The 18,427-nt window shown below is 38.8% G+C and overlaps 1 protein-coding gene across 1 annotated transcript; it reads left to right on the plus strand.

Annotated features, from left to right (window-relative positions):
* Positions 1-15,035: 15,035 nt before the first annotated feature.
* On the plus strand, positions 15,036-15,496 carry LOC108958369 (uclacyanin-2). The gene is made up of 2 exons (XM_039299941.1): positions 15,036-15,096; positions 15,183-15,496. The coding sequence occupies exons 1-2, from the start codon at positions 15,036-15,038 to the stop codon at positions 15,494-15,496; spliced, it is 375 nt and encodes a 124-aa protein (XP_039155875.1).
* The last annotated feature ends 2,931 nt before the right edge of the window (positions 15,497-18,427 follow it).

The following is an 18,427-nucleotide window of genomic DNA, read 5'->3' on the forward strand; positions in this document are numbered from 1 at the left end:
AAGAGCAAAAGTCAAATGAAAATTAAGGGGCATGAAAAAGTAGTGTGCCTGGTAAAAGCAAGGCCAATGCCCAAAAAAAAAAAAAAGGAGAGAGAGTGGAAGAAAAGCAATTGCATCAAGAGGAATATCTCTATGAAAGCAAAAATGGCAAAAAAAATGCTTGCATTGAAAAGAAAATCATTGCAAATGCAAAAGCCATTATGTTAAGATGATTACTCAAGGGACTTTCGAGACAAATTCGAGTGCTTTAAAAAAAAAAAATTCAGATGATAGGGCAATGATGCCGTTGTAATCACCAACTCTCAAATCCCTCTTCGAAAAAGTGCTAAGCCTTTTGACCCTTTTACAGAACCAACATTACAACCTATTCCCGAAGTCTCTTCAAATTGGGATAATTCGAGTGGAAATTAGGATTTCTAAAGAAGATGCCGCTCAAAGAAGTGAGAGCAAGGTTGTCTTATCTCATCTTAAGGTTTCTTGACTTGTAAACCTAGCGAAGATATTGATCGGTGATTAATTCATTTCATAGGCAATGATGCTTATCCATTGCTAAAACCATGACCAAACTTGCACTACGATCCTTCTAAAAGACCTCTTTGATTGGTCAATGTGTACTTATTGCGAATGATTCAATGCCTTGCACACTGGAAGAGTGAGATTGAGTGATCAGTTTATTTCCCACATGAATAGATGGGATCAAATAGCCCTTTTCTTGAGAATATGCGAGAAGCCCTTTCTAACTAGGGGTCCTTGCTTGGCATACTTAACAAACCTTTCTCATAAGTCTAGGTCATTTCGACAAGGACTTTTCTCCCAAGAGAATTTGACGATTAATGATATCATCCGAGCGCGATGACAATTTCGTGAGTTTGTCAAGTGGTCGGGATTAGTTTGATTTGTTTATGCAATCATTGCCTTCTCATTACCGATACACTTTTGATATTGTTTCTGATGACATGTGCTGAAATTGATCTCATCTAGTATGCTTTCGCTACTAGAATATTTGTTATAATGGATTCTATTTGATGTATAGTACCCATTTTAGAATATTCTCGAATGACAGGTTCCTCCAGTGAAACCACACAATTTCAAAGGGTTCATGGGTTATCCTTAAACCATACATTTTCAAAAGGTTCTTGGTTATCCTTAAACCTTGCAATTTCAAAGGGTTCATGGGTTAGCCTTAAACCATGCATTTTCAAATAAACCTTGCAATTTCAAAGGGTTCATGGGTTAGCCTGAAACCGTACATTTTCAAAAGGTTCTTGGTTATCCTTAAACCTTACAATTTCAAAGGGTTGATGGGTTAGCCTTAAACCATGCATTTTCAAAAGGTTCTTGGTTATCCTTAAACCTTGCAATTCACAAGGTTCATGGGTTAGCCTTAAACCATACATTTTTAAATGGTTCTTGGTTATCCTTAAACCTTGCAATTCACAAGGTTAGTGGGTTAGCCTTAAAACATGCGCTTTCAAGAGGTTCTTGGTTACCATTAAACCATGCAATTCCAAAGGGTTCATGGGTTAGCCTTAAACCATGTATTTTCAAAAAGTTCTTGGTTAACCTTAAGCCACACAATTTCAAAGGGTTCATAGGTTAGCCTTAAACCATGAATTTTCAAAAGGTTCTTGGTTAACCTTAAACCACGCAATTTCAAAGGGTTCATGGGTTAGCCTTAAACCATGCATTTTCAAAAGGTTCTTGGTTATCCTTAAACCTTGTAATTTCAAAGGGTTTATGGGTTAGCCTTAAACCATGTATTTTCAAAAGGATCTTGGTTAATCTTAAACCATGCAATTCTAAAGGGTTCATGGGTTAGCCTTAAACTATGCATTTTCAAGAGGTTCTTGGTCATCCTCAAACCACGCAATTTCAAAGGGTTATGGGTTAGCCTTAAACCATGCATTTTCAAAGGGTTCATGGGTTAGCCTTAAACCATGCATTTTCAAAAGGTTCTTGGTTATCCTTAAACCTTGCAATTTCAAAGGGTTCATGGGTTTGCCTTAAACCATGCATTTTGAAAAGGTTCTCAATTATTCTTAAATCTTGCAATTTCAAAGGGTTCATGGGTTAACCTTAAACCATGCATTTTGAAAAGGTTCTTGGTTATCCTTAAATCTTGCAATTTCAAAGGGTTCATGGGTTTGCCTTAAACCATGCATTTTGAAAAGGTTCTTGGTTATCCTTAAACCTTGCAATTTCAAAGGGTTCATGGGTTTGCCTTAAACCATGCATTTTCAAGAGGTTCTTGGTTATTCTTAAACATTGCAATTCTAAAGGATTTGTGGGATAGCCTTAAACCATGCATTTTCAAGAGATTATTGGTTATCCTTAAACCTTGCCTTTTCAAAGGGTTCATGGGTTAGCCTTAAACCATGCATTTTCAAGAGGTTCTTGGTTATCCTTAAATCTTGCAATTCCAAAGGGTTCATGGGTCAGCCTTAAATCATGCATTTTCAAGAGGTTCTTGGTCATCCTCAAACCATACAATTTACACGGTTAGTGGGACTGCCTTAAACCACACGGTTAGTGGGTCTACCTTAAACCACACGGTTAGTGGGTCTGCCTTAAATCACAAGGTTAGTGGGACTGCCTTAAACCACACGGTTAGTGGGACTGCCTTAAACCACAAGGTTCGTGGGACTGCCTTAAACCACAAAGTTTGTGGGTATATCCTTAAACCATACTTTTCAAATTGTTCACAGGTACATCCCTAGATCATGCCCTTTACATCAAGTTCACTTGCATTTTCATTTTGCTATTGTAAAAAAAAAAAAAAAAATGAAAAAAAAAAAAACAAAAGAACAAAAATTAGGTGTCACATTATCTTTGAAAAATATCTCTTTGAGCTCCCTTCCAAAGAGGGGCAGCTCTTGACACCTACATTTTTGCTCAAAAATCGTTTCCGAAAAATGGGAAGTTGTTTTTCCACAAAAATATTTCATGTCAAATTCTTGCATATATATTATCTAGGTGTTTAGTATAGCTTTTAAAATGGAAGATGTTTTTACTAAAAAGAAAAATTTTAAAAAAATTTAAAAAAGATTAAAAATACGAAAAGAAAAAAAAGTTGGGGCCAATGATTTAAATGTGACTAGCCAAGACGAGGAGGTCGATTGGAATTAAAATGGCAAACGGGGCCAAAATGCAATTTTCAAAAGTTGAGTGACTAATTCGCAAATTTTACAAAATTTCACCCGAGCCCTTAAATCATCATCTTAGCCCCCAATTGAGTTGAAATTGAACTTGGTTCAGGTCTAATTAATCGAATCTGGCAAAAAGGACCAAATTGCATTGAATTGGGCATTCTTGGGCAAGAAAATAGCCAACTTTGAGGGACTCCCTTGCAAAATTGGGTGGAGACAATTACGAAAAATGGTCAAGATCTTAAACTACTATACATGAGCCTCCTAATTGATAAAAAACCACAGCGAAATTGATGGATTAAAGCACTCAAATAGCAACCAAAACTCAGTCCACGAGTTGGTTTCAATTCGGAATTGCTGAGTAAGCAACTTGGTGGCCCCACCATATCCTCCTCAGCTACCCAACTAGCCCGATCTCTGCACGTGATGGAAGACCATTATTGGTACTGCAAGTGGACAAACATTGGTCAAGGATAAGCTACTGAAGGCATGGGAAAATCGCACCAAATTCGCAAACTCAACATTTGTAAAATTTGAAAGTTCTGACTAAGTCAAAAAGTGGGTGAACTGCTCAGTTGGTAGGCTTGGCATGAGGGCAAAAAGTCGACCAATAGATTGATGAATTGATTGGATAAGATCACGGAAGCAAGCTCTTTTAGGGCATGAGAGATAGGAGACGAGAAGGAGAGGGGAGAGCTCACGGTCGTCCTCCAAAAACACCTCCAGAAGCAACTCCAGAAAAGTAAACTTAGAAATTTCAGATCAACCTTCAGGGAGAAAAGTGAAATTTTCACAAATTTGCAGCCAAAATTAGCCAAAACCTTCAACTATAGAGTGAAACTTCACTCAAAGATATGTCCAACCATAGGTCACACATCCCAAATGGAGATCGGGAAGGCCTCCTAAAGCCCCCCGAAAAACACCCTCCTGGCGGGCCAGGAAACACTGAGAATTTTTCCAAGTGTTGAGCCCGGTTGGTCACGAGCGAGGGAAATCGAGTGTTTTTGAGAAAAAATGAGAAATAAATGAGGAAAAGCTTGACTTTTACTCCAAACTTGTGGCACCCCTTGACGGCCCCCGAACCATTAGGGTCGCTACAGTTCGATTACCATTCTCTTGCTTGACCTAAAGGTCTATCAATCCTGGGGGTTTACATCTTTTAAATCGGTCCCTGCGCAATTTATATGGCGGAAGCACATCCATCAACTCCCTTTCTTATATTCAGAAAACGATGCACACCAACTCAACATTTATAGGTAAAAGCCGAACACTTTTATTTACTTAAACCAGATAGACATCATTCATCGGTACATCAAAATGCTATAGTCTTCTATACTTGGCTATACTTCAAAAGATGACCGACATCTCCTCCAACAGTCGTATACTTAAAGTCCATCGATTAGTGTTGGCGTCCAAAAGTTCCTTCCTTTGCTATCCTCCTCCTTGCGGTTATATCCAACCACTTGATCCATCTACCGGTGGCAATGGCAGTAGAGGTATCTTATCTACTCTGAAATGTTAGTCCCCAAACGGGGTGAGTACAACCAGTCAGCAGCAAAAGATTCAACAAGCTATGTCGAGCATAACAATCAGCATCTAATTTCATACAAGATAGACAAGGCAAGAAGTCAAGGGATAAATGGATATCAATATCATGATATTCTTCATTATTAAAGCAATTGCAATTCTATAAGAATCATATGCCACATAAACATATCACAATCATGAAACCCTTCAATGTGATGACAACATATCCAAGATAGACAAATTTCAATCATAGGGCCAAACTGAAATATCATGTTCCATTCCATGCCATACACTTAGTCTTATATCCAGACCCCACACATTTATAGTCGAATCATTCATTTTATCATTCAAAAGGGATTTATCCCCGGAGGACCAATGTTTGCATCTCTCCGGCATTCACATCCCTCCAGGCATCACGAAAGCCTCCAGCATTTAGCCACATAGGGCCACCGGGGCATCTGGAGCGAATCACGCCTCCGGGCATCTTGTACCCTACCTGGCATCACGAGGAACCTCGAGGGCCTCCCATGAAAATGGTTACCCTGGCCATTCGGAATTACGTACCGACTAGCATACTACCGGGCATCCCGAAGCTCCCGGGGAAAAACCTCCGGCATTCAGCCATTTAAGGCCACCGGGCATCCACAAGGCATCAACTCACTCGATCCTTTGGGCCTCCCGACTCCCGAGGCATCATTAACCCGAGGGTTCAATGGATAACAAATCATATTTTAATTCACAAATGCATCATCATATGTCAAACAAGATATCTCATGAACCTTTTATCAAACACAATATCCCACCATCAGCATCATCAAGTCACATAGCAATTCGAAACTACACTTCTTATAGGACAATTTTGGTAGAAATCTCGAAATACCAGCTTAATTTCTACAATTGCGCAGTTCTGGTAACAATTCCGAATTAATTACTAAACGGGCTCAGAAAATTATGAAATTTTGACACGTTATCCATGAGATCTAGAGGAACAAATATAAAGAAGGCCACTAGGTCATATTTCTTATGTCCCGAGGGTAAAATCTCGATTTTCTTTTTAACCATCATTCTGTAAAATTCCAGATTTGATATTTTCATAGGAAAATTATTTCGATGGTCGTACCTTGTTATTTTTCTCTGAATTTTTGATATGTTATTCATGAGGATATGCCCTAAAACTTTCATCAAGGACTCAAAATCAAATTGTGGCTAGATAATTACAGAAAAATTTAAAAGTCGCCGGGGGTCACACTGTTCTTCACAAAACAGTCCACAAATTTCACAAGAACTCCTCCTATGCCTTAGATTTCGACCTCCAACCATTATATTCAATGTGTATACACACATTGCACCACACCACAGCATGATTATCACCGAAATTCCTCATGGTCAAATCTCAAATTCGTTTGGTTTCATTTGCTAATTCGAAATCCACCCCTCACACTTCATCCTCACCTAGTCTTCTTGATCTAACACCCTCCTATACATCAAAATCTCCACATGCAGCTCTAGTACTTCATCTTCCTCACATATTTCACTTCTTTTCTAGGCATGACGGCATGCAACAACATAGATCGAAGAACATTTGCTTGCCTTAAACTCTTTCACTCAAAGGCTGTCCGAAAATGGAGGTCCGGGGGTCACGGCTTGGCCGGTTGGCGACGGGGACTAGTGGCGTCGATGGTGGCTGCTCAGACACGGTGAGAGGCGGCCCTTCCTTCCTTTCCCTCGCTGCCCGCACCCACGCACGACCCTCCTTCTCTCCTTGCTTGATTTTGCTCTCAAGTTCTCTCTCGGTCTCTCCATCCTCCCTCCGTGCGAAACCCCTTTCCCCTTTTCTTTTTTCTTTGATTAATTAATTTCCTCCATTTTGCATGCAAGAAAATGATTAAGTGGATGTAGGATGGAGAAATGTTTAATGGCATGGGACAAGTGTAATTGTGGAGGAAGACAAGTGTGGGAGGGCATGCAAATTTCCCTCCCCTCCCCTTGCTTCGTGCGACGCCCATGGGGTGTCCTTGGGCCTACTTGGGCCCTAATCCCTTTTTTTTTCATAACTTAGCATTTTATTTTTATCAAATTTACTTAAATAACAAAACTTAAATTGTTTTATATACAAGTATACATATACAAGTATATATATATATACTCCAAATTCTTGCGGCCTGTTTAATATCCTCAAGTTCTCATTCTTTAATTTTTTTGCGCATATAATTCTTATGCAAGATCAAATCCCATCCTTTTGGTTCAAAGGATAAAATTGAAATACTCTTCCAAATGAACAAATACAAATTAATGCCTGAAAAATAAAAACAAAGTTACAGTTCGGTAACTGTCACCTATCCGAGGGTTGTCTAAAATTTTGGATGCCACAAAACTAGAATATATATAGTTTGGTTTGGTATTAAGTTTTCCAACAAAAGAGGTCTTGAAATCTAATTTTAGAGGTCAACAAAAACCTTCGTTGTCAATTCTTTTTTCTGCAGATCTCATTTCCAGATTGAAGAAGCCAACTTCCACGTGCCCCTCGAGGATAATTTCTTGGTTTCCTTGGCCAAGAACCACTTGCAAAAGAAACTAGGAAGCAGGGTAAGTATCCTAGATGTATTTTTGTTCAAGTTTGAACATATTTTGATCATGAAAATCAAGAGGAAAACCAATCCGCAAAACTGATTTCGAGGCTGGATTTTTCCTAAGTGTTGAAGTCTCTTCAAGAGTTTTGCACGTGTGCTTCTTGGAGAGGTCGTTTTGATGTGTTCGGTTGGTCATTCTCTATAATACTCGTTATATTTGAAAGCTCATGTTACCTACTTTCACTCGAATCAAGTAATGTTTCCCTTAGATCTTGCACGTGATAAGTGTCAGGGCTTGAATATGGGCATATAACCTATTTGCTTGACCTGGGTTCAAACCCAGATTTGCAAAATCAGCTCAAACCCGCATATTTGAGGACGATTTTAACTTGGTTCTAGTGTGTTTTAAGCTATGATTTCTATTTAATATTGCTCTTTGCATGTGATAGTATAACATTGATACTTTATTTCCACATGAGATTGCTTATGGGTTGAGATTGAAGGCCGCAAACATGGCCCGGAGAAGCTGTTTTGGGGATATTTGATGCGTGCCAAGTGTTTGTCAAAATGCGCAAATCAAATTTCAATCTTTAAATGGTCAATTTGAGCTCGGTTATTGTGATATTCATGTGCTGTGTTAGTCCATGTTAGCATAGATCGGTTTAAAGAGTTATTATTAATATTTTTTAAAATTATAAAAAAAGAAAAATCTGAAAATTTCAAAAATACAAAAAATGTTAGATGGTATCAAATTAAGGGCATAAATGACATTTATGAGATTTTCCTAATTTTATAAAGCCGTTGTCCTAACTTGATGCTATTTTGATATTCTATAATCATTTTTGTAAATAATCTATCTTGCGTAGATTAAAATTAATTAGAGTAATTTCATGCATATTTAAATTCCTATTTTGCTCATGGGGGTCCTGTCCTGGGGCGTGATAACAAGGCCATATAATATTATTTGCCCGACTTGTATTGGGTCTTTCTTTTCCGCATTACTTTAAAATCCTTTCAATTTCTTGGATGTTTATTTACTGTGCCGCTTTTCATTAATTTGAGTGTAAATTTCTCTTCTAAATTAGGTTATGATTAGTCTAGACATCAAGGAAAACAAACCTACAAAAACATTTGCATGGACGCTTAATGGTTTCATAAAGATTATAATTGATAATCAAGATTATGTGGCCATTTAGATAAATAACCTTCTAAGTTAGTGATACCGCAAGGGCGCTAATAAAAATATTGGCGTAAACAAGTCCATGTTCCTAGAAATCTCTGGTTGCGTAGGAATCAAGACAACGCTTCCACGTCTTGATTGGTTTCTAGCCGATCCTAATAGGCTAGTGGTGACTCCTAGAAATACATAGGTTGTTAAGAACTAAAAAACAAAAATCCAAACCACCCACCTGGGTGGCACTGCTGGCGGTGAGCTTCTCCCCCTAACGTAAGGGGAGGAGTTCGATTCCCGGGCGTCGCAGGGTGACTTACCCGGTGGCACATGTGTGGCGGCTAGCACGTGTTGCCACCAGGGTTTACCCCCCGTTACCCCGGGTCTTTCGGGCTATCCGTGTTGGTACGGTGCGCGAGTTCCCCGGGTCAAAAAAAAAAACAAAAATCCAACGTCACGCGAGGTATGGGTTTGGGAGAGCCCGTGCCTAATCCAGGGCCATTGGTCCACCTCTTTAGGCAAATACCCCTAAACCTTATTTCTTTTCCCCTGGACGGAAAAAGAGAGGTCGCAACAAGTGGGATAAAAAAAATTTGGTTTAGGAATTTCTTTTCTATTTTCTCTCCTTTTTCCCTTGGACGCGCGTTCTCCCCCTTGCGACCGTCCCCTGCACTTTGGTCTCCATTTTCCTTCTTTCTTTGACTTCTCTCTCTCTTGTGGGGCTGCACGACGCCCACGTCTTTCCTCCCCCTGGCTGCGCATTTCCTTTTCTCTCTCCCCCCTGTCTTTCTTTCTTTGGTCGCACATCTTCCCCCTGGCCGACAGCTTCTCCTCTCCTTTATCCCTTTTATTTTGCTTTATCTTCTTCACGGAAGGAGCCCTCCATTTGGATCACAGAGCCGCATGCCTCCATCGATCTCCATCTTCTCTGCTCTCTGTGCAGCATCACCTAAGTCAACTCAGCTAAAACCGAAGACCCCCCTGCGTCATCGAATCCCACGTCCACAGCTGCGATTTAGCAGAAGCCATTGTCTCCTTCGTGGCCACCCAAACAACAGCCGTTCCAGTAGGTGCTGCGGCTTCATTTTGGCCCAGTTCGCGGCCGTTTCAGCCACGGCCCGCACCACCGCTCGTGACCACCGAACCTTGCCTGAGCCATGCCCAAATCAACCCCTGGGATAGCCGTTCAGCCCTGATCAGTGACAATTACAGTAAGGGTTTGTGGGTTTGGTGGCCCAACTTCGGCCCCAGTTTGACCCTGGTTGGCGGACCCGCTTTGGAGAGGATCGACCCTCGTCGCATGCTCATCAATTTGATCCGAGTGGATCTTTAATCAAGTGAGTTTAACTCACTAATCCCCGTTTAGTTTGCTAATGATGCTTAGGGGTTGATTAGATTTAATTAAGTACAATTAGTTGGATATATTAGATTAGAATAATTAAATTAGGGATTTACCTATGTATGTTAGACAAATGGTTAGTGTAATTAGTGAGTAGATAGGCTTGAGTATTTATTAAATGGACCTCGGGAATTTTCTGGGTTCGTTTGAGTCCAATTAGGCATTATAGTTCTTAGTTGGATTTATTACTATTTAATAATTAATTTTCGTAATTATTTAATTAATTATTTATTTTCCGAAAATTAGACTGGGATGGTCGACGACCGGAATTTTATGCTGATTATTGTGGTGCAGTCCATTTATTTAATTGAGTGTTATTTTGTGTTGAAATGAATTAATTGTGATTATAAGATTATTTTCCTGAATTAATTAAATTTGGTAATTAATTGGAAAATAACCGGGCGTCGACTGACAACGCCAAAAATATTTTGGTGGACTACAGAAAATGGTGAGATTTGTGGAAGTAAAATTATTGTAGTTTGGCTAAGGCCGACCGTGTACCCACACACGGCTATTTTTATCGAATATGATAAAAATGATGGAAACGTTGGATGATTGAAATGGTATACTATATTGGCCCACGGGCGATATGTCAGCTTTGAGTAAGTAGTATACTTTATTATCAGTTTTGGGCAAGCATATATAGTATATTATGATGGCCTAGGGGCTATAATCTATTAGCTTTGGGTGAGTACATATACAGTATACCATATTATTAGCTTTGCGAGAGCTATAGTATCTATTTTCAACTTTGGGTGAGCAGTCCTAGACTAAGGTTGGACTTTATAATAAGTATTGAATGTACCAACTAGGAGAAGGTCGTGATGACATGTAATTGACTGAGTCGATTGATTGATAATTTGATATGATTGGGTGATGTGATGTGATTGTATATATACTGAATTGCATGATGGAACTGAGGCCAAGGTAAGTCATTTGACTTGTGTTGTGCTTAGGCAACCTCTAGAGTGTATTGGCTTCCTAATTGGGTCTTAGGGGATAAAACTCGCTAAGACATTGTCTCACTGGTTATTGTATAACTATTTTCAGGTCACTAGTTGACAGTGGTGGAGGACCTGAGGCCCGAAGTTTAGAAGGTGAAGCCTGGAGAATCGGCGAGCATGTCCGACTAGTTAGTCTTAGGACATTTCTCTTTTGTTGAAAGCTGATTACTTTTTGTAGGCTTCTGTGTATAACCCTGTTTGTTTATAAAAAAGTCTTTTGTGAAAAATTGGTCATACTTTCCTATCCCATTGTTTTATTGTCTAGGGATATTTTATAATAGCTTCCGCATGCATATTATAAAGAAAAGGGTCGGCGATGCGTCCTAGGACGTTGTTATTAATTGACCAGGTAAGGGATGGATGCGTGCCCGAGGATCGGGGCGTGACAAAGATCCATTTAAATAACTAGTTTTATAGAAAGATCCATCTTGGATAAAAAAAAAAAAAAGTTGTAGAAAGATTCTCTTACCAATATGGTTAACATGTTCTCTTTTATTACTTGCTTTGAAAGATCCATCTTTCACTAGTTTTTTTTTTTGTCAGTCATACCCTACTCCTATTCGAACTCTCATTTTCAAACTTTTACCCTACCTCCTTGCAGGGTGTTGGAGTCGAAACCCACACTTGAAACTAATTCGTCCCCATCCCAACCCTCCTGAGAATGTGGGAATTCGAACCCCCCGCCTCCCCCTTCCATGTTGGAAGGGTGGCCACTAGGGCAAACCCCAGTGGTTCATCTTTCACCAGTTGAGATTAACAAGATTTTACCTTTTTCGATAAAATAATTAGCAAGAAATATTATCCAAAAAATCCTAAATATATTGTGCAATGGCTAACGGAGTTCTCAATCGTACTTATTTAATTATAAATCTATTGTACGGCGGTCAATTCAATCATAAAATTTTTAATTATCTCTCAACCTTTTGGCTATATGCTAATTTAGTCTTAAACCTTTTGATAAATTTTCAATATAGTTCTTCCGGCCAATTTTGGGCAGAAAGTGTTGATGTGGTAGCCTAGTTAGCACTAGTCCTCCCGCGTGGACGCTTGTAGCTAGTGAGGGGCAACCTTTGTCAAGCCTCGCCTAAAGCTAACAACGTCGATCCTTTCCAACCTTAAACGATCTCACCCCTACAAGGGTGAGCCCTGCTTAGCGAGTGAGGTTGACTCTTGCTAAATCTGGGAAGAGCAAGCCTTGCCAACCACAGAGGCTCGACGACTAGTGGAGGAAGAAGGAGAGAAAAACAAGAAAAAAATTATAAAATATTAAAACTTTTGTAAAAATCCCCATATTAGTGCCGGTAGTGTTATGTAGAATGGCTAGAGTTCACGTTATTGATTTTTACCCAAAATTAGTCGGATGGATTACATTGGAAAATTGTCAGAATTGTTAGGAGTAAATTGATCAAATTGAAATATTTACGATTGAATTAACATAATTACAATAGGTTTAAGATTATTTTGGTAATTTTCTCATAGATTTATATATGATAATTATCAATCTAAACTGGGCAATGTAATAAACACAAGTCATGTTGATTTCCATGTATTCCCCGTTTTATAGTCCATAGATGGTGCAAGCGTTTTCCAAATCGTGAGGGCCAACTATAGGGCATCCATTTTGTCTATACCTATATTTGCAGCAAAAAACAAAAATAAGATGGAAATATTCAATTCCATATCATGTGTGATTGCATAGGGCTATATCTGTGATGTGGATAATATGTAAATAGCGTACATCATATCATAATCAATGGATAGCATATTTACATCACATGGACCTCTTGATCCCCAAATTTCGATTATATGAACTTGAATGAGTTCGGATAAAAGTAAGGATACAATATCAAAGCAACTGTGAAAGGTAACAAAAAGTAATTAATGGACTAACAAATTAGCGCTTACTTAAAATAGTTTGTCGCTACATTGGACTGACCAGTGGCAACTCGAAATCGTCGGTCACAATCTCAATAGGACCCATTGATTGTTGCGGCTCTTCACGCACCGAGTTGACCAATCTTTTGTCCCTCATTAGGCGTGACGTAAATTTCAGGCTAGAGTTTTTTAAGCCTGAATCATCTCAGGATGGACTCAAAATGAAAATTAGTTATATATCAGGTGAGAGCAGGTTTAAGCCCGGCCCGATGTCAAAGTCTCCCCTTCTGTTGTTTCTAAAACCTAATTATTAATTTTGTTTCAAGACCCAAGCATGCAATCACCCTATAATTAACACAATATACTTTAAAATTAGGATAAAAACCATTAAAAAAAAATCTAAATTATGTCCATTGAGACACCAATACTCTGAACTTTTTTTTTTTATTACCAAAAACCTTAAACTTGTCCATTGTGACACAATTCCATCAATATTTTTTATGTTACAAAAAAACCCAAACTCTTACTTATGTGACACATATACCTTCTATTTCAATTCTATCATGGTATGTTTATCACATTGATATAAGTTTATGGTATTTTATGACACAAATAAAATGATATAATTGTATCATAATGGGAAGTTGAGGGTTTCTGATGGTATAAAAAAATTCGGGATATTTTGTGTCACTATTTGCATAATTTAATTTTTTTTTTGTAATATTAATCGTAAAAATTAAAGACAGTTGAGCTTATTCGCTCTACTCTTAGCCACTTTTCCGAATCCAGTCCCTCCGGTGTTTGTTGCCTTCAGCAAGTTTTCTTTTGACTTGTATGTTCAGCTTCTTAGTGACTTAGGTCTTTTGAATTTGAACGTGAATATTTAATTCCGTCTAAACTTTTTTTTTTTATTCTAACTGTTTCAAAGATATATTTAATTCCTTGAATATGTTTGGGCCAGTGTGGGCTTTCCATGTCTTTTGGGCTCCAACCCAATTGGGCTCAAGTCACTCATGAAAAATATTGAGAGAGAGAGGATGCTATCCATTCAAAATCAGTGTAAATAATAATAATTTAACTGCATCAGAATTCTAGTGTGAGTGCGTGCATATTTGACTTTATATTTCAAATCCCAAACTCCATCACCGAATGGGCGGACACATATACCTTCTATTTCAATTCTATCATGGTATGTTTATCACATGGATATAAGTTTATGGTATTTTATGACAAATAAAAAATGATATAATTGTATCATAATGGGAAGTTGAGGGTTTCTGATGGTATAAAAAAATTCGGGATATTTTGTGTCACTATTTGCATAATTTAATTTTTTTTTGTAATATTAATCGTAAAAATTAAAGACAGTTGAGCTTATTCGCTCTACTCTTAGCCACTTTTCCGAATCCAGTCCCTCCGGTGTTTGTTGCCTTCAGCAAGTTTTCTTTTGACTTGTATGTTCAGCTTCTTAGTGACTTAGGTCTTTTGAATTTGAACGTGAATATTTAATTCCGTCTAAACTCTTTTTTTTATTCTAACTGTTTCAAAGATATATTTAATTCCTTGAATATGTTTGGGCCAGTGTGGGCTTTCCATGTCTTTTGGGCTCCAACCCAATTGGGCTCAAGTCACTCATGAAAATATTGAGAGAGAGAGGATGCTATCCATTCAAAATCAGTGTAAATAATAATAATTTAACTGCATCAGAATTCTAGTGTGAGTGCGTGCATATTTGACTTTATATTTCAAATCCCAAACTCCATCACCGAATGGGCGGAAAATAAGATAATCAGTCAAAACCAACCAATTCATGTGCCTCACTGCCTTTCCAGCACAATGCAGCCTGTTACCTGTATGATCTCAGGATTCAAATCACACCCTTGACAAAACAAGGAGCTACAGATCTTTTTTGGGGGGCGACCTGGGCTTCAAATTACAACACGAGCCAAGCTGAAAATGGCCGACTCGAAAATCACAGCCTGTCTGCTCGGGGTCGTGGTCGCGGTTGCGTTTTTATTGTGCACCGAGGCGACAAATTACACTGTGGGAGGTTTTGAGGGATGGAAGATCCCTTCTAGCGCCGGCACGTATTAAGAATGGGTGAGCCAACACACGTTCGAGGTCGGCGATGTTCTAGGTGAGTTGAAAATCGGTTCTCGTCCAACATTAATCTTTCGAGTTCATGTATATTTATGAGTGCAAAGTATGCATGATATCTAAATTTATGTTGAAGAAGAAGATCCACAGCTATGGCAATTTCAAATTGTGCACCTTTTGAGCTTGTTTTGTAAGTAGATCTCTCATCAGAAAGTCATACGACGTTTGAGCACAGATCTGGTCAACATGTCAAGAAATGAAAGGTTTGAATGTGATCAGACCAATCCATCTCTGCCCCTGATCTGGGGTACTTGCTTTGACCATGATCGATAAGCTTTCACTCTTTGATGCTCATGATCCTTCAATTTTCTTTTCTTCCTTTTTTTGGGGCAGTGTTCGATTTCGACTCGAGCAACAGCGACGTTGTGGACGTGACCAAGGAGGACTATGACGCCTGCAACACCGACTCCACATTCACAGTCCTGTCCACTTCTTCAGCTAATAACTTTCTGGATACCACCGACGACTATTACTTCCTCTGCACCACCGCAGGCCACTGTTCCCAGGGTCGAAATCTGGCCATCACCGTCACGGAGCCTCCTAGCGGCCCGACCTCCAGCCTGCTGGGATCCCCACTGCCGCCATCCCTCACCACTGGCGCGACCACATCTCCGCCAAGTGTTGGCTCATCTCTTGGTGTTGCATGACTAGTCCTGCTCATGTCCATTCTCATGGGTTTATTGTGTTAGCTCCTCTTAGATAGAGTTGGAAATGTTGGTACATTGTGAGATGCTGTTGCAGAAGACATAGCGGATGAATTCATTGCTTTTCTCTGGAATAAGACGATATTCGTGAGATGGAAATAATCAATGAGCAGTATGGAGCATCTTGAGTTGGTCTGACTCGGCCAATCTCTCTGGCTACAGAACGTTTGGATCTTGATTCATGTCACCGTTTGGTTGTTGATGCAAACAGAACACGATGACAGGAGGTATTACTACAAATTCGAATTTACCAGAACTTTTGAAGATACTATATAATGATACAATAATGAAATTTGCTGACATGAAATTACTAATTTATTTCGACAAATACCATTAAATATGAAGACTTTATCATTCACAAATCAAAAGAGGTTGCAGATTTATAGGATTTTCGATACATAAAAGTATCGTCGACACCATTCAATCAGCACATCCATCGTCGAATAAATTGATGAGAGCTCTAATCTTTAATGAAGATTTCAGCAACAAAGTCAGACAAGAGAATGCTTAGCATATATATATACATATATATATATATATATATATGCACACACACACATATAAATACATACATACATATATTAGCTTGATAGCTTCAAAAAATATATATATATATATATATATATATATATGTTGGTGAGATAACTTATGGTTTGAGCTTATCACAGAATTCTTTGAGACTGAGAGGAACAACGATGATTTGGTTGGCAGTTTCCCTTGTGAGGAAACTACTAGTCTTTTGCTAAACGTAGTCGCTCAAGCAAAATTAACAAATGCTTCTTTCCGATTACTATCGGTGACGACCAATGGTCCAGCCTGTCGGACAAGAGACGACCATGCTTGGACCACAGCCCGGGCCATTTGTCTGACCACGGCTGGGCTGGGCCAACCCAACATGGACCTCGTCCCGTGCCGGCCCGTCAAGTCAAATGGGCCAATCCCGCCTATCGACATCCCTAATTAGAACGTTACCAAAAGGCCTTGACCCACACTCCATGTCGTTCACTCGGATCATCCGAGTCGGATGGCCTTTATATGGTTGACCGGTTTGAGGGACCATTAAAGTATTTTCAATTTTTGACTAGTAGTAATGAACGCACGTGTCTGCAAAATAGAATCTGCTTTCCGATATTTGCATAAATTTGGAGGGAAAAAAATGAGAAAGTACTGTAGAGCGAGGGAATGGAAGTAACAGGCAGTAACCAAGTTTGCTTAAATACCTGAGTAACCTTCAATAATAATAAAAAAAATTTAAGAGTTAAAACTTTTATGCGAGAGGCAACCCAGGGAATTATATGGCAAATTGACGATTGATAACCTGAAGTTCCACACGAATCGTCCCATTCAATGCATCAAATAAGGGTCCACTTTCGGTACAAGGCAACTGGTCCAACTCGTGGAATTATACAGAATGCGACATGCTGTGATAAGTGGTTTTCAATTTTCAACACAAGAGCCAACGCATCCGAACCATGCAGCACTAGTATCTTCAAACGAAGCACACTCTAAATTGGTTTCAATTTTTCATTATAATGAACATAGCTCAAAGTATGGAGAATTTGCGTGAAGCTGATGTGGGGGTGGATGCCTTGGTGGAGCCGGATTTTTTCTAGAAGTATCTTCGAAATCGGGTGCTCCAAATTTTTACCAAAAACTCCAAATTATACACACTATAATACATTTATCTTGAATTTTATTTTGTGACATCAATAATTCCAAACTATGTCCATTATAACACATTTACCCTAAAAGTTTTCTAAGGACATCAAAAACCCCAAACTTATGCTCCTTGACACATTTATTATTTGTTAAGGTTCCGTCAAATGATTTTTTTAAGCCAAAACAACATCATATTTATTTTACTTAAGTCATGTGAGCACCATGTAAACACTATTTGTCTTCCATTATCCATGTAGGCAAATGTTTAATGGTGCTTAGAAGTGGAACTTTGATATAGGTCACAAAAGTACAAGTTTGGGTTTTTAGTATTACAAAAAAATTTAGATCAATTATGCATAGTGTGGAGTTTTTAATAGCTTTTTCCCTTGATTAAACTACCTCCAACCTAAGACTTGTTGAAATTAGGGGGATAAAAAAAAGATAATGGAACGACACCTTGTGTTGACATCCGATGACTACTGTCGAAATCTCACATATTGCTTTTGGCAGTGGAATTTATATGCTCCAACTATTAGGTTAAGCAATTTAGAGGTTCTAATCCCGCTTGCATATGAAAGGGAAAAGTGCCAAAAATTCCTAAACCTTTGCCTTTGAGCCGATTTAGTCATAAACCTTTTTTTGGTGCCGATTTAGTCCTAAACCTTTTTACATTGTGCCAATTCAGTCATTTTAGGTCAATTTTAGCCAGATTTTGCTGGCTGGACGCTGGCCGGCTAATGTGGTCTCGATCGCACCGACGTGGACAATTTTTAATAATATTTTAATATTTTAAATTTTTTATTCTTTTTTATTCTTTGTTTCTTCTCCTCTTCTTCCTCCAGCTGGTCGCCAAGGTCCGGCGACCGGCTGGAGGAAGAAGAGGAGAAGAAAAAAATAAAAAATATTAAAATATTAGTAAAAGTTGTCCACGTCAGTGCCAATCAGGTCACGTTAGTCGGCCGGTGTCTAGTCAACAAAATCCGGCCAAAATTGGCCGGAAATGACTGAATTGGCACAACGTAAAAAAATTTAGGACTAAATCGACACAAAGACAAAATGTTTAGGACTTTTTTGGTCCCCTTATCTCTCCCTCTTTCTCCCTCAACTAGATGTTTTCTCCATTGTTGTTGTCCATCTTGAGCTTCAAAGAACTAGAGAAAAACCCTAGCTCATCCCCCTTGGCCGTCGCACGTACACTGGAACCACCATCGGACC

The sequence above is a fragment of the Eucalyptus grandis genome, chromosome 8 (genome assembly GCF_016545825.1).
Source record: "Eucalyptus grandis isolate ANBG69807.140 chromosome 8, ASM1654582v1, whole genome shotgun sequence".
Classification (NCBI taxonomy): Eukaryota; Viridiplantae; Streptophyta; class Magnoliopsida; order Myrtales; family Myrtaceae; genus Eucalyptus; species Eucalyptus grandis.